The following is a 17,478-nucleotide window of genomic DNA, read 5'->3' on the forward strand; positions in this document are numbered from 1 at the left end:
TTAATATTCAATTACCCAATGCTCACAAAACTCATTTTCTTAAAAGATAATAGTGGGCTGTTTTGTTCTCAAACACAAGAGGTCTATATGGTATTCTTGAGATTTTATAGTAGTATAAGACAATTTGACACGGTAAAACACTTCTATATTCTTCCCTCAGGAAAGACTCCATTATGATCTCCCACTAATGGGATAAAAGAATACAGTGGCAGATGTCAAAAGAAAGTCCGATGATGACACATGTAGGAGGATGCTTGTTTTATACTGGTTTTAACAGATTAGGATCGTTCAACAAATACCACTTGAGTTGTAGCACTTGAGTGGTCTAGCTGAGGTTACCTGGGCAACCACATAACATAGCAAAGTCATAGTAAAAAAAAGTTAGCCGATTAAAATCACTGCATTCATGTGCTCTTTGGTCAGAGAACGACAGCCGAAGACAACACATACACGTACGTCCTCATTCTCCTGTCAGCACATGGATGCAGCCTTCTCCCTTTCCCAGACCTCCTTCACTCCACACGGCAGTAGGGTCTACAGTGATGGGGGTGGGGTGGTTATTGGGTTAGCTCTCGTTTGTCTGACCCGTCATGCCACGCTACCTCCGAGGGGCCTGTCTGACCCCCAAGAACACATTTGATGCCATCTCTAACGGGAGTGTGAGGTAGCATTAATGTAAAGATTTTTATTAATTTTTTACCACAATCATCCATTTCTATGAGCGCGTAAACATGAGGCTGCAACGCTTGACCCTCAGTGATTTTATTTAATAGAAAAAGTTTTACTTTATTAGTAAATAAGCAGTTAATAGCAGTATAATCATCAATGCATATGCATTGTTTATTCTTTATTTTTTAGAAAAAGTAAATAGATATGTACAGAAAAGCGGTATTTAAAATTATCTTTCATTAATTTGTGTACTATGCACAGAGAGTTTTTTTTCATACTCGTTGGAAAGATAAGTACTGCACGATAATGTAGGCCTATGCTGATTAATGATGCAATGCCACTTTCAAATAAAATCTGCTGGTTGAAGTAATGCCTCCATATGGGCTTGTGATGTGAATGTGATACTTGAAAGTCCATCAAGTTCATCAACCCAAACCGTTGTGTGTCTATGTCAGGACAACACGTGGTAGAGAGAACAACAGTTCATACATAACACGCTAGGTGCGGGAGTGACGTTTTAGGCTAGCTTTTAAACTGGTATGCTACTATAACTGAGAGAATCGTGTCTTGAAAAGGGTTATAGAGGATAACAGTAAGGAAGTGGATAACTCTTCCTTGTAAAAGCATTGCGTTTTGTTTTATAGGCTACTTACTGGCTTAACTTCTGGCTTCCGTTAGTTATTGGCCCTGCAGATTAGGCCTGTGGCATTATCTATGTAACGGTACGTTTCGTCATGAATAACAAACAGCGTGGAACTTTAGCAGTGACGCTACTAATTAAAAGGCTCTTTTTCTGTTATTCTGGCTCTGGCTGAACTAAACATGTCACTGGCTAGTGACTTGGGCTTTAAGGGAGAGGCGAAAGCATACCACTGTAACAGAACACAGGGTGAACAGGATTTATAACAAGACAAAAAAGTGAGAGCAACATTGCAAAACGTAATGTTGCAAAATAATCATCTTATCTCGATTATGTTGTTTTCACAATCATTGGAAGCCATAATCGTAATTTGATGAATCATCCAGCTGTACAATTCTCAATCTTTAATACAAGGATACAACCCTTAAAATCTCACCCAAATTTGTTTGTGCAGTATGACATGTTTGCATCATGATCCTGTGTCAGTGGGGATGCAAGATTTATTTGCTGTATGGTAGAAGGTTGCCAGAACTGATGTGCTTTGTGTAAAGGTAACGAACACTGAATCTCGAAAATGACATTGGATCAGTTAAGGTAGTAGAATAAGGTCTTACCCAGGAAACCACGCGGCCGTTGAAGCAGGGCAGCTTGGCGTTTTCATCTGAAATTTCCTCTTTCACCACTCTGCCAGGAGTGCACAGAGAGGACAGTCAACAAACAGGTCACATGCAACTCATCTCACACACACATACACACACACACACACACACACACACACACAAACACACACTCAATACAAGGGTCTGAACACATGGTTGCAGGCCTATCAATTCATCACTGTGATTAGAGCCAAGCTTGAAAACAGAGGAAAGGTTGTGGTTTCAGTGGATGTGTGCTGTTATAAGCAAAAAGGAGCAGAAGGAATGAGCAGGAGTCTTCTGTGGAACACAGTCATTACCCACAACAGCAACACAAGACCACAATTCATGAAATCTGACCACTGCATCACCCCTCTCTTCACTCAATGGGACTCCAAATGGACGAGAAGAACTCTATTTCTAAAACAATAGTTCAATATTAAGCTAAATTATTTTTACACTGTGGTGAAGAGCCGGTTTCGAGTGCAGCTTGGATCATTTTTTCAATCTTACTCCCCATCTCGATCCCGCTCACTTCCTGTCTCGTCTCCACAGTCCTGTCTGAGTAACGGCTAAAACATGCTATAAAAATAAAAACAAAACAAAAAAGAAGATCTGCTTCTACAATAGGCTACAATAATTAACCTAAAACAAGCAATAATTTAGCCTTAAGTTGTGATGGTTGAGGTAAGAATGGATTTGTCTGCGATGCAATTCTACGCATCTAGTTTCCTTTTTATTGGTTTTGGGCATTTTGCAAAAAGCCCCTTCCAAAAAGTGCATCATAAGTACAACAGGTTTTTTTTTTTTTAAAGAACAAAAAGTAGAAATCGCACCTCAAATCATCTAATGATCCCTGTTCTGAGGCTTGAGGATCTGGTGCTCGGTCCGGTTGGAATGGGTTGTGCTCTGAGACCGGAGGGATAGGAAACTTGGCAGAAACCTCCCACCTTGCCAGCAATGACGAATCCAATGTTCACATGAAAATAGGAAAAGGCTCCAATGGCACTCAGTAGAGTGCATACCTGCGCCAAGGCCCAACAGGCCCCTTTAGAGCTGTATCTCGCATTGTTAGTGAAAGCTAAACTAACTTTGTTGCAGGCACCACGAGTCGGATCCGCACCAAAATGAAGTGGGTTCTTCCTTGACCCATGCTACACCAAGTTTCATAAAAATCTGGCCAGCAATTTTTGCAATTCATTTGAGATGAAAATATAACTTCCATGGTGGAGGTAACAAACAGGACAGGCATGCTGGTGTTTTATTTGTTTTTTTCTTGATACAACAATCATGAATTTGACTCATTGCTGGCCTCCTGGCTACTAAGGTCATGAACTACAGCTATGCCGCCACCAACGCTTTTGTTTATTTATTTAACCTTTAGTCTTAGGGTAAATAAGTCTATCTAAAAGCAGTAAACTATTTTGAAAGGCCCGTTTGAAGATGCAATTTGAGGCATGAGTTCCAAAGTTGGGATAATTTAGGGCATTTGAAAGCCCAGAATGACTGAAGACATGGCTAGAAGAATTCTGTTCCCAGATCAGCATTCCCGATCTAAGAGGCTCCATGGATACGACAAGCCATGATGGAGCCTACATTCCATGCAACAAGGTGAGAGGGAAAAAAACTGTAAATTGGCATGCTGATTGTACTCCGAATGTATGACTCGGGAAAACCAATAAATGGAAGTTGAAGTTATTTGGCACAACACTTTCACATTCCTAGACAACCATTAGCCCCTGCACCCCACCCCATCACCCAACTTTCCCTGTACTGTAACCTATAAGCCCTGAGTTTTACACAATCGCGCAATACCCCCCAACCCAATCCTCTGGGCTTTAAAAGGGAACTGTTCCCACCATTACACAAACCCCCCTCCCCCCAAACACACACACACACACACACACACAGTCTCCTGCCTCAAACTGCATCAGTGCCCCATTCAGTGCCCACCAAAGCTCAAGTGAGGCTTCAGAGAAGGAGAGAAAGCCTCACACTGGGGTAAAGAGAGACATGGTAATGTTACAAGTGAGAGTGAATGATGGAGGGAGAGAAAGTCTGAGTGAGAGCGGGGCCAGAAATGCCAAACAATGAAAGAAAGAGAGCGTAAAGGACAAACAAGAGGGGGGAGAGAGAGAGAGAGAGGGTTCTTAGGAGGGAGAAAGAAAGTGCAAGAAGAAAAAAAAAAGGCGTGAGAGACAGAGAAAAAGAGAGCGAGTAAGGAAAAGAGAGGCGAGAGACAGAAGGAGGGAGGGAAAGAGAAAGAGATCTGCTGAAGAATATAGCGTGAAAGACTGTGGTGAGAGAGAAGTGAGAGAATGCTCATTCCGCCTGCACAGACCAAACCACCCCTTTCCCCGGCTGGTCCTAACTTCAACCCCCACCCCCACCAACGCTCCCCGACCACGGCTGCTCTCTTCCTGTTGACTCTGCCTCAGACACCCCAGCAAATGGCCCCTGTCCAGCCCCGCAGCTCGCCCCCTCCCAGCCCCTCTGATCCAGCCCCTGTTACCACACACAGACAGTCTGACAGCTGCCACTGGCCCCTGGCTCCACTACGCAACAGGAAACACAAACACCAGGGCTGCTGCTGCCACACACACACACACACACCCTACACAGCGCAGTCATATCACTTTACACACCCATACTCAGTGAAGGTGCTACATTTATGTGTACAACGTATTTGTGACTGTTGCAATGAGCGATACCAATACGATCTGCACTGGAGTTAGGTGGAGGTATTTTAACGAGGAGATGGAGAGGGCCTTTAATAGAGGCCATCCAAACTGCCAGAATCAAGAATAACTTTAAGGACACACTTGTGCTCAAGGCCGATGCGGTGACAGTTCCATTTGCGTATTGGTTAGGGGGTCAGCATATCAGCATGACCGACCACAGCAGTCTGCCAATGGTTACGCTTCATTTTATGTGTGGGCGGGTTTTAAGATTTGCTGACAGCAGGCATGTAGTATTGCTTTAGTGCCACTGCCCTCTTTAATGGGTAGCCTGTCACATGTTTATGTATTGATTGTTCCTTGTGTTAGACTATGACGCGTATGCATAGTCACTGGCACAGACTCATCAACCCATCACTGAGAGCTAGCTTGTACATGAGACTTGACGTCAGCCATAGCGGTCTCTCTCTCAGCTCAGGAGTTCTTGCTTTTCCTTAGTAAAAGTTACTTTCAGCAGCTTTGTGAATTTAGGAAAACATTTTTAGTTAGAAACTTTTAGTGCAACTTAGGAGTACTCTTAGTGGTAAGATAAAATGCTTTGTGAAATATGGGCCCTGATATTTAGGGAGACGATACCGATTTTATACAATTTTTCAACTTCTATTACTAAAATATCCACAACAACTATTGCAGGTGCAGTGCATCACAGATTGTGTGATCTTAACTTTAATGCAAACATGTCAAATCAGATCGCAATAGGTCAGATAACATTTCTTAGATGAGCATCTTATCATTTCTGTGGTTGTGGAATGTTTGTTTGCCCCGACTGACTTTAGTATTCTAATTTATGGAAACCGCAAAAGTTTCTGGTGAAATATGAGTATTTTCAGTGTGACAGACTATGTTCTCAGCTACAAGCTGTGTCTTCTCTCAGTGTTTGAATATGTTACAATTCTGGCAAGTAATTCAGGACCCACCTTTCTGTTTAGCTGTGATGATTTGTGAATATTATGCATTGAGAAGTATTGTGAGTAAGTGGATTAAACTGTGCTACTGTGTCTCTCTCAACGCATCTTTGTCCCTGTGGACCCATGGACGATGGGTATGTGACTACTGTCCAATGGTAATGGGTGGTGTCACATGAATGAAGAAACCATAGCCTAACTGATGAACTACTGCTGGATTTAAAACCACTTGGCAGCCTCCCAACTCATTAACGTATTTGCTAAGGCATGTTTAACCATACGGTTTCTGTGTGCAAAGATTACTCTTCCAACATACAGTTGGCTAAGTGGAAATACTAATTTAAGTAAGTACAAACCAATTGGCAGTGTAGTTTAAGCAGTTTGTTGTGACAGCTTTCGGATCAGTCTTTACCTCTCCTTTTAGAATATGGTCCTGATTTCACACTGGAGAGAAACGAAACTAGTGGTAAACGTTTTCGAATTAGAAGCTCATGTATTCCTCTATAAGTGACAATCTGAAAGTCTGTCGATAAGATTGATCAGCCATGCCAGCTTTCCGTGACTTGACTGAAGGTGACGGGCATTTGGTCACGAACATCTACACACAAAATACCGTGCGTACCTCCTACGAGTGTTCGGGAGGATGAAGGATGAAGATGAGAGAACCGGCCCAGCTGTTGAACCGTCCGTCACGTTGTCTGTGATCAAATGACAGCAGCAATTCCCTCCCTCCGCATAAAAATACACTGCTTAGCAAACCGATTAATTCGTACAGTAGATCAAGTCGAAAAAGTAACTCCCGGAATGGTTGTTTTGATTGTCACTCGACATTGTCAGAGGTGTGTGCTCTAGCGTCCTGGAAAAGGGTTGGGGAGTAGTGAATATTATATTGGGGGAGGGGGCCTGAATGAATTGCAAGGACAAATTAAAAAGAGAAAAAAAGACAAATCCCCCTCTATGGAAACGGCGATTTGAGAAATTACGCAACACAGGGAGAGCGCTGGCATCAAAAGCAGAAGTGATCATTTGGACTACTTGGCAGATATGGTTGGTGAAGATATGAAATCTCTCAGCCCTCAATTTACACTTGTTTCCAACTGGTTAATGACTTTATTTATACAAATGTATTTAGAAATGTCATATTGTGTTCATATTAAAATCCTTAATAAAAGTTATTGGGTCTATAACTTTGGAAAGCACTGGGCTGCTGGGATGAAATCCAAATTGACGCCCGCTCCAGTGACTTGGTAACCAAGATGAGCATCAGCAGTCGCCCACTAGGATATTAGGATAGCCGACTTTTTCTCACGGTAGGCAGTGCCAGCCAAGGTTACAAAACCACAACAGTTATTTTACACAGTGCTGAATGTTTTCCTCTCTTTTGGTTGACTTTAAGTATCTAACAACATCACTGAAGTTATACTCTGCACACAATTCCAGTCACGCTCTCTCACTCACCCGAAATCCTGGTCCATAGATTTGAAGAAGAATTTGTAGTTTGGTTTGTTCAAGACCTGTTTAAAATCCAGCAAAGTTATTTGTTCGGCCGGAATGGGAATCTTCACCAAGTAAGGGGTCTCCTCCTCGTCGATGTGATAAATTATTTTAGTTTCCGCCATTTCGCCAGCTCCTTTTCTCTCCTGTCCCACAAAACTATGGAAGAGGGATGGGATAGCTAGCTTACCAGCTAACTGGCTAGCTGATAGTAGCTAGAGAGGAGGTTGGGGGTGAGAAGGGAGAACGCGACAGGACAACCACGCAAAGTTTTCAATGGACAGAAAGTTTTCGAAAAGTGAACAAAACACGCTGTTTCCCCTGCGTCGACATTCGAACATTCAACGAGTGTTCCCGTAACCTTCTCCGTCGAAGAGGTTAAGACCGTGGGCGCACGCCTAAACCTACAGATAACTATCGTGGAACTACTTTTCCCCCAACAACAACACAGGAGGGGGGTTCAATAAAGTTTGGTCGAATGCAGGCCAACGTAAGGGACGTGTGACGTAATGTAGGCGCCCCATACGTTCACTCAACGTAAGGTTGGGTTGGGGGCACCGACAAACCCCAGTACCATTTCTTTCTTAACAAAGGAATGGTTCACGTGAGCCCAAATGATTGCACAGAAGTTGGGGATGATACATTATGTTATAAGCCACGAGCTTGACTGATGCCTTTTCTTATTGGTGTTTCTTATTTTCTAATTATTCATTCACTTATACCAATCAATAATAACACATCAAATCAATGCGCAATTTGTCTACGCAGTAAAACTAAATAGTAGGCTACATCATTTTAAGTTCATCCACGAAAAAAATCCTAGACTGGACCTAATTTTCGTCTTGTCAATGGACCATGTTGTCCCTACTGGCCTACTGGTAGAGCTTTTTGTGAACAGAGTGGCATTTTGCAGGACATTGAATGCAAAGGATCTCAGCTGTTCATTTTATGGATCAGTATCTGATTTTTTGTAAGAAATAGCAAATCAAATGAACAACACAGAGGAGGAGGGATCATAATCAGCACATGGATCATTCCAAGACAACGAAAAATGAACTTTGTGTTTATGCGATCAAAGAGTGTAATGTAATACATCTGGCCTTTCCTGCTTTGGACGAAAATTGGGTCGAAAGACTTCCAAGATCTAAATCCTTGTCAAATCAAACTTAAAAGTATCTATTATCAAATAAATCAGAAATACCTCACCATGTCAGGAGAACACAAACAAGAGTTTTATTGTTTCTTGGCCAGGATCGGTCCAATTCCCACATGGTAACATTATTAGAAGTTGCAGTTCCTCTCATAACAGCTCAAACTGCATCACACTTACACAGATGCTGCACCAACTGTACAGTGATGCTGCTGAGACGCATCAAACGGCATGGCTGTTTGCGGGCGCGCTGCAGCATTTCACTGCACCACCAGAGGGAGCCAGACCACACAAATCTGCAGCCTCGTGACGAAGCCCACAAGCTTACTTCACACTAGGGTGAAAAAAAAAAAAAAAAAAACAGATGGGTAATAACATGCCATAATGCAAACCATTTCAACAGTGCAACCATTGCAACAGTGACAGAGAATAAGTACACCAAAACATATTTAATGAATATTAGTTTAACTGCAGATAAATAAACAGACAGTAGCTTGGTAATTGCATAGTCTAGATTTACATTCTGATACATTAAGACAAATTCATTATAAAGCAAATCAGCTACCTACTTTCAGCATGTCAAGTCCAAAAGGGATCTGTTCAGATTATTTCTGATGATCTCTAGATACATCTCACGTCTTGTCTAGAGCAACACAACACATGGTCTTTGGTAGTTCTTCTGTGGTAGAAAATATGATACATCAGACTGAGTCATTAGTTGTTAAATTGGACACATAAATCTGATGCTGGAGCAAAACATGAACAAAAAACAATAAATGAATAACCAACACAATCATACAGCATTCCAGAGTTACGGCGTGGTAAATCTGTAACAAATAGGCCTACTTTTCAATCATTGAATAATTAAACCCGTTGCAATAAAATGTAGTACCAAGCTATAATATTTACAGTCGCTTAGGGTTATTGTTGTCAACTAAACAAAAGATCACATTGTCAACAACAGACAAAATAGAACAGAATCTCTAATCTACGCACTTAACTTCAACACAAGCATGTGATATGAGAAAACATGTTCTTAATGCATGAATACCTTTGTTATTCCAGCGTCTGTAGAACGGTTGTTTGTTTGTTAGGTATGTTAAAGTTAGTGTGGCTGAAACAGAACACCCCCTTGTCCTCATTACCTACAACGTTGCACATAATGTATACAAGAATAATACAACTCAACTACGTTCAGATCAACAGACAATTGAAGTTATCAATGTTGCAGTGTAGCATTATTCATGTTGTCCCAGAACAGCTCCAAGGCAGCACATTGAAGTTCAACACAAACATCTTCAGACAAGTTAAGTAGAAAAATGTGTCGTTGAAGAATAACTTATTTGATTATTCCAGTGTCAATAGAAGGATTGTTTGCCCAGCTCATTCCAATGTGTTTTGAGGCAACAGAGGAACAGATATCCACTGGGCAGAGAGAAGGCTGACATTTCAATGGCCACCACATGTCCACTGTATGTTCTGATGACATGAAAATTATAACAATGTCTGATTAGCCATGTTCCTCTCTTTCTTAAGACAGTCTATAGACAGCAGCCCAGTATCAGTTCATTAGTCCCTGAAGCATGTGAGGTCAACCCTCTACTGGTACTCTCCTCCCAGTGTGTGATTCTTCCCGCTAGTTCAGGTTAAATGCACCTTAAATAGAACATCCAGACATCCTGTTGCTTCACAACGTTGCACATGACTTACACAAAAGAAATAACAATTAACTATGTTCCAATCAGTAGCTCAATGGAGTTATATGTTAATGTTGCAGGATAATTTTTGACGTTACAGAGAGCTACAAAAGGAATGTAATCATGTCAAAAGATAAATTTACATAAAGTATTCTATAGTATTCTATATTCTTTATAGTATATACAGGCAGTATTCTCAGATATGGCTTGTAGGCAGAATTGAGGTACGGTCTTGTCACATAGAAAGTAAAAAATTAGTTTACATTGCCAAAGCACCGTCAGGGTGTCAAGGCTTCCTTCTCTGAGGATGAGGATTACTTTCCTCCTGGCTGTTTCTTGTGGAAAAAGTTGGGTCCGAACACCACAGCGATCACACAGGTCAGCACAAAGATGATCCAGAAGACCACAGCCAGCACCTGGACGCAGACCAGGGTCCGGCTCCGCTCCCTGCGCCCCTCCATGCCGCCTAGGCCCAGCAGCCCCCGCTCCCCAGCACTCCTCCTATCCTCCTCGGTCATATGCTCCACCCTAAGGCTCACTGTGGGCAGGATGATGAAGCGGGCGTCGCGCTGCTCCAGCGACACCACCACCCGCTGCGTGACGGTGGTAGCCAGGCGCGCAGCCACCGACACGGGCATGCGGAAGGACATGGGCGGCAAGCGGGCCATGATACAGGAGTTGGGGGGCAAGGAGAGGGCATCGCCGGCTTGAAGGGGGGTCGGGTGGCGGCAGAGCGGGCAGGGGATGAAGGGGCCGGTGTCCGGGTCCAGGGGGCAGGGGGAGGAAAGCTGGATCTGCTGGAGGCACTCGGTGCAGAAGACGTGCAAGCACTCCAGCATTCGGGGGCACTTGCCACACTGGTTGTACTCCTGGTAGCATATGGGGCACTCCACCTCAGCTGTGTCACCTTGCCCAGGTGCCTGCTCTTGGGGCTGAGTCTCACCTTGCCCAGGTGCCTGCTCTTGGGGCTGAGTCTCACCGGGCAGCCCCAGTGTCTGAATGGTTCCCGGCACCACCGACATGACTTTGTTCAGACAAGCGTGAAGGGTGTATGCTGGCAATAAATGGGGCTTGCTGGACCAGACAGAAGAGGGAAATACCCTTTAGTTTCTTCTACTTCTCCCAGTGTGGTGAGGAGAGACACTGAAAGTCAGACTGAAAGCAAAGATTAAAAAGTCATGCCAGGTCTTATTACTGCTTTGGCAGCACAAAAGGTTTAAAGGTGTGCCAGTGTCGGAAAATAAGACAAAAAGTATTACATAATATTACCATAAGAGGGCCGGATTTCTCCTCCTGTCTCCTGTCTCCTGTCTCCTGGGTTCACTACGTGTGTATATGCGTTTGTTTTTTCTGGCCAACCATTGTAACTAAATAACATCTGACTTCAATAAATTAACCCCAAACTATGATGTTTTTTTGGAAATCTGATTCTTGAAGCAAATCTGCGAAATATGGGGCACTGTGGTAACTTTGGCCACCAACACAAATTGCTTTTAACATTTCAGCCTGACCTCAAAAGACAATCTAAAATTCTTACTATCTATTTGTCATGCAGTCTTCTAATTGTCTGTGTACTTAAAATAGGCAGACAATTGTTTACTTTGTAGTGGGTGGTGTAACAGGAAGTATCTGTTAGCTGATTATTTTGATAAAGAACCCAGTGTTGACAGACAAACAGAAACTAAGAATAGAATAGTAAGGACTATAATTAATTTACCTCAGGGGTTTTCTCCTATCATTTCATCATTGATTCAAGAACTGGTCATAATGTCAGGTGACAAGCCTCACACAGGCCTCATCATGCTCTAGAGTATTTAGACTTTTTAATATGCCTAAGTGTGTGGCAAAAGTGAACTTAAGCATTCATTTTTCAATATCAACTTGAAACATAATGTAGTCAAGGCTTTAAAACTTCATTAAAACCTAAACGATTTAACCTCTTTTTTTTGTAGAGAAAGTCATTAAGTTTATCTGAGCAAAAAAAATAATACATTTCAAGTTCAAAAATGGATTGAGTTTGTGTGGAACTTGATGTGTTTCCCATTTGAAACGCAGAGTAACAGCTTTCACCTCACATGACTTTCTCTGATTCACTTCCGCATGAAATGTTCTCATCTGTTAGAGCTGTAAATATTGACTGTAGTTTGGCTTTGAACGAGTTGTCCAGTGTCAGTGGCTCGAGGACCTAAGAGAAAACATATACAGATGTGCATGTGGGCGGCACTGAATGCTGCCAATGTTTTTTTCCTGACATCCCTGTCTTGGCAACAGTGTACGCGTTTACTAATGGGTATAGTTACCTGGCAACTGAGTTCCCACAGCCTTTCACTTTATGACTGGAAGCAATGTTTCCAGGCAAAACAAATCCCTCCAAAGTTCATGTACTGTTTAACAGTGCAGCGTATTGTGTATAGTTGTATATAGTGTACAGTTTTAACGCTCACGTTTTTGTTTTCATTATTTCTGATATACACGCATTTGACACATATCTCTCAGCACATGCTTCGCTCAGAACAACAGCACATAAATATCTACACCTAAATGTTTAGGCCTACTCACTAGATTACATGTGGTTCCAACAGTCAGGTTGACAAGATTACACAGATACATCTGTGAAAGCTTGCAATGACATTATATGCATTATATTCTAGAAAAGCTTGGGTGTCATTCCCAAGGTACTTATATTAACTGCATTGCCATTCACATAAACATTCAGACTAAAGTTTCTGAAAAAGTGGGTGCGTGAACAAAATGCCTCATCTGGAATCAGGAAAACTAGAGCACCAAGAAAAACCTCCCTGAATGGGCCTTCAACATCTGGGCTATCCACCATGTCAGGATGTTTTAATGCTTACTCACCCCCATGGGGTTAGTTCTGATTCAGGCTCCTTATCCTCTCTTAAAACCATAGTGTTTGTCCATCCCAGTGCCTCTGAATGAGCTGTTGCTGCCGTGGAGATAGTATACTATCTGTCAGTGGCATTCTCCTCTTCTCCTTTCCGTCATTCTTGCCTTTTATACTGTCATATTTTCACCTCTCTCTTTGTGTTACTCCTTTGGCATCCTCACACATCTGAATCTTCCCAGTGAATGAAAACACCTCAGTCGCTTTGTCCAACACTTGTGCCCCCACTCTCTCTCTCTCTCTCTCTCTCTCTCTCTCTCTCTCTCTCCATCTATCCCTCTCTCATCTTCCTCTATGCCCATCCTCACAGTGTCCCCTGATGCCCTGTCCTCTCCCATGCCCCAAAGGCTTCTGCTGGTTTCCCCAGGCGTTTATCGCCTAGCAATGCTTTGGTTACTAGGAGTGAGAACAGTCCCAAGACCCTCTCCAAACCCCAGTGTTTATCCGTCATCACAACTCGTGTCTGCGTATGTTCAACAAAGGTGCAGGTGTGTCCTTTGCAGAAGTAGTAGCAGGCTGATCCCTAAGGCCTGAACCAATATTTGTCCAAGACCGGTTTGTGAGGCACCTAGTGGAAAGGCTTGCTTTGCACTTTTCTGAAGTTAAACCCCACTGCTGGATTTGATCTCTGTTGCAGAAAACACTGGCATGCATCCAAAGTGGTTATAATTGTTGTCTAAGGGTAGATCTGAACCCCTGGGTTTATCCAGTAACCTGGCTGGCACCTACAAGGAAAAACACATTCCATAAAAATGATTTAATGATCAGGAGAATGAATGGTTCCCGTTTACCGTCACTTCCACAGAAAAAAGGTGGTTATCGGCAATGGATGAAGTTGTATGGCCTTCCTTGCCCCCTCTTCCTTGTTCCCTGTTGGAAATTAGGGACTTCGTCATCATCAGCAAAGTTAGAAAGTCAAAAGCCACCAACTGTGTGGTTACTGAACTTTGGACTTTTGTCATGACTCAATTCCTGCAGTGACTGTTCCTCTCAGGGCTTCCCCTTCTTCCTTATATGGCATCTTCCTCAGTCACTGTGATTATATGGCCATGACAATCATGCCAAGCCATTCAGAACCAGACAGGCCATGTGATTCCAAACATATAAATAAATATATATAATAAAAACACTGAATTGTAGCGTGCAAGAGGATAGCAGCGCTGCTGTGTCTGAGATTGTTGGTTTCCCTGCATGCCTCGTGTATCCCATGCATGCGTTCTTGTTGATTATGGTTCTGAAATCATGTTTCTAACTTTAGCGTGAATAACTGTTTTAATTTCGTCTGTGTATTTTGTACGGTTTGATGCCTGTGTAGAGCAATGTGTTGGTTTATGGAAATGACCACCGTCAGTGTTGTAACCATGTCAGAGTAAAACACCTGCTTTCTGTCTCCAGTTCAGCACGTGTTCTTTGGCACTCCTGGGGTTGTGTGGTGTATGGGGCAAGGGACTTACCTTTAAACCAGAGACCCCTGGGTATGGGGCAAGGGACTTACCTTTAAACCTGAGATCCCTGGGGTTGGGCGGTGTATGGGGCAAGGGGACTTACCTTTAAAACTGAGACGCCTGTGTCCGCCACCATTCTTCTGGGTTAGCTCGCCGCAATATTATAAACACTCAAACTATAGAAAACCTATGGTAGTGTTCTGAATCACAGACACTCAAACTTACCATCTGAGCTACAATTCCATGGTTCTTTCCTTTCAACTATGTTCTGACCAAGCCCTTTTCATAGTGCCATTCAAGGAAATATCAGCCTGGATCTGACAAACCCTTTTCATAGAGCCATACAGGGAAATATCAGCCTGGATCTGACAAACCCTTTTCATAGAGCCATACATGGGAAATATCAGCCTGGATCTGACAAAACCCTTTTCATAGAGCCACTCAGGGAGATACCTGTCTGGATCTGACCACACCTTTACCTTGGAAGCACTCCCATGGCCAACAGCTATATGGCAGCAAATCTGGTCCTTTGGAACTGATCAACGCCCACAAACACCTCTATGCCCAGACATGCTGAGTGAGATTTCTCTTTGATGATTCACATTCACATTAACCCACACTGGAAGAGGTTAGGTACTTACCACGTCTTTCCTCGACAGATGTAAATGTTCATAATTTCAAAGCAAGGAGACATTCTTTTTTTTTAGAAACAGCTGGGTATCAGGATACACTTCCAGGAACAAGGACAAGGATTTTTTTCTCAGAATGTGGCACAGTACAACCTCACCTCGGTCAACTAGTGCGACGGGGGAAGTGCTTGAATTGTATCAACAAAATGAGAGGGCTACAACAAAATGTTGTCTTTGGCCTTTGCAGCAGTGTTATATTATGAGCAACGTGGATCTGTGGATATTGGAGAGGCCCAGGGGCTTTGTCCATGAGGCCTTTTACTAGAGCCGGAAGCCTGCATGACGTCAGTGGAGTGGGAAACCACTATTGTTCTGGGAAATTGCCACGGGGCAGAGTACTCCTTTCTTCTGTTAGTGATGGACTTGGGTGCCTATTGCTGGCCGTGCTGTCTTAAACAAATGAATAAGCACATACAATCATTAACACACACACACACACACACACACACACACACACACACTTTCTTATTCTCTCATATAGTCTCATTATCTTCTAACCCATATGTCACTCACTTATATATTCTCTTACATTTGCTTAGATCTTTGCGTTGGACTGTTAGACCATTGCACTGTTGTATTGTTTTGTGTTGTGATGTATATTCTGTGTAATATGTGTAAGCACACTGAGAGCCACTTTACCAAGACAAATTCCTTGTTTGTGCAAACTTACTTGGCCAATAAAACCTGATTCTGATTCTGATTCTCTCTGTCTTGTGCTTGATACATTTTCTTGCTTATAGTTCTGATCAGCAGTATTTTGAGCTAAGAATGTAACACCAGACTGAGAATGCTGCCCTGACCTGGCCCAAAGGTTGCCCTGATAGGCTAAAGGTCACAGGCCTACAGTAGGTCATTACACTAAAACACATACAGGTTTGTACAACTTCAAAGCTATGGTAAAATGTTTCTGCAACAGACCCACACCTTGTAGGTTTTCACTGTGCAACACAGCTTGATGTAAAGGATTTATAGTAAATCAGAATATATCTATCTATCTCTATACAATGGTCTATATACATTTATCTATAAGTATAGCTACCTATATTTGTTTTTCTGATGTTGACCAAACGTTTCCTCTTTCTCTCTCTTCTCTCCCTTTCTTCATAACCACACAGCAATTCTGTTTCAGTCAACATTTCTCAATCATCTCGAAGTTTGATACATTAGACTTTATTAACATTGAGACGCCTCCACCCGCTTGCCTAATTTTTTCTAGCTGAATATTAAGATTCCCGGAGGAGGTGTGGTACCGCGATAAGGCATTAAAGGAGAGTTGTCTTTCAGCCGGTGACGTCACAAGTTGGTGTGTCTCGTTATTTTGGCAGACAGACGAAGAAGGCGTAGGCTTGAGAGACTTCCCACGCAGTCTCCTTCCCAATAGCCTACTATATATGACGTACCACTCTCCCCCTGTTGCATATGACTGAGTCAGCCGTTCAAGGAGAGGACATGGAACTCGAGTGCGGTGTTTGTTTCCAGATCTACAACGCTGGGCGACGGTGTCCGCGAGAACTGAGATGTAAACACAGCTTTTGTGAATGCTGCTTGAATTTACTCGTTCGGTCGCCAGCACGTGAGACAGAGGGGTCTACGGCTCATGTCCCAGCTGAAGTAGCAATTGTGTGTCCGTTGTGCCGGTACCCTACCATCCTGCTTGGCGGTGAGGTGAGGGGACAGCTACCAGTAGACGAAGACCTTTTTGAGCGTATGTTATCAACTGGTGTCCTGAACGACAGCATGTCTGATGACGATGATGCGGATTCGGATGAGTTTGAAAAAGAATCAGTCCCCAAATGCGAGGAGAGAACAGATGACAATTCTAGTACGGATGCGGTGCCCAGGTCCAGAGGTAGACGACTTTGGAGGTCATTCAAACGTTTCTGCGACAAAGTGATCGGAGAGGGTGCCCTGAGAGACAGACATCGTAAGTGGATTTCTTCAGTTGGCTTTCACTCATATTTGGCGTGACGGTTTATTAAACCAGATGATGTAGCATATTTAAAATAGTTAAATATATTTTGTTAAATAGTTGACTTCGCTCACCACGTTCTGCCTTTTCTTTCTAGATGTTCTGACGGATGAAGACATGAGGGACCTTGTGTTGATGGCGTGCATGATGTGAATGAAGATGGACTAGCTTACCGTTACATTCCTTGAGACTGACTTCTGAATCTGACAAACTCCGAAAGCGCTTAATTTCAGCATCATCTTTGGTCTTCTTCGGGTGGTTAAGACACGCCTCGTTACAGCAACGTTTGCTTTCCTGAGGTTTTATTTAACTGCCTTTACGTATAATGAAAATCGTAAGCAAATGTGCCGATGATTACATTTTTCTGCAATGAAAACTGTAACTTATAAATCAGTATTATTTCGTTATGTAGCACTGACAAAGCGTTTCTTGTTTTATGCTGTCTGATAACCATTGTTTATTTATTGATCTAATCTTTCTATTTATTTTAGCCTATGTATTAGTCTGATTTTGTGAATAATAAATTACAAAAATATCAA

General features: G+C 42.7%; 2 protein-coding genes across 4 annotated transcripts; one reads left to right on the plus strand and one right to left on the minus strand.

Annotated features, from left to right (window-relative positions):
- Positions 1–8,294: 8,294 nt before the first annotated feature.
- On the minus strand, positions 8,295–15,596 carry si:ch73-335l21.2 (RING finger domain-containing protein). 3 transcript variants are annotated; one of them, XR_006152163.1, is made up of 2 exons: positions 9,286–15,596; positions 8,295–8,913 (listed from the first exon to the last, which is right to left on the minus strand). XR_006152163.1 is itself a non-coding variant. In XM_042706837.1 (2 exons), exon 2 carries the CDS (start codon positions 10,951–10,953, stop codon positions 10,246–10,248), a length of 708 nt encoding a protein of 235 aa, XP_042562771.1. In that variant the 5' UTR covers positions 10,954–11,086; positions 12,791–15,596; the 3' UTR covers positions 8,295–10,245. The 3 variants fall into 3 exon arrangements, 1 of the variants encoding a protein (XP_042562771.1); XR_006152162.1 differs by having other exon boundaries at positions 8,295–8,568; positions 8,804–15,596; XM_042706837.1 differs by having other exon boundaries at positions 8,295–11,086; positions 12,791–15,596.
- Positions 15,597–16,273: 677 nt separating this feature from the next.
- On the plus strand, positions 16,274–17,478 carry si:ch73-335l21.4 (E3 ubiquitin-protein ligase-like). Its single transcript, XM_042706841.1, has 2 exons — positions 16,274–16,894; positions 17,037–17,478. Exons 1-2 carry the CDS (start codon positions 16,390–16,392, stop codon positions 17,090–17,092), a joined length of 561 nt encoding a protein of 186 aa, XP_042562775.1. The 5' UTR covers positions 16,274–16,389; the 3' UTR covers positions 17,093–17,478.

The sequence above is a fragment of the Clupea harengus genome, unplaced genomic scaffold (genome assembly GCF_900700415.2).
Source record: "Clupea harengus unplaced genomic scaffold, Ch_v2.0.2, whole genome shotgun sequence".
Taxonomy (NCBI): Eukaryota; Metazoa; Chordata; class Actinopteri; order Clupeiformes; family Clupeidae; genus Clupea; species Clupea harengus.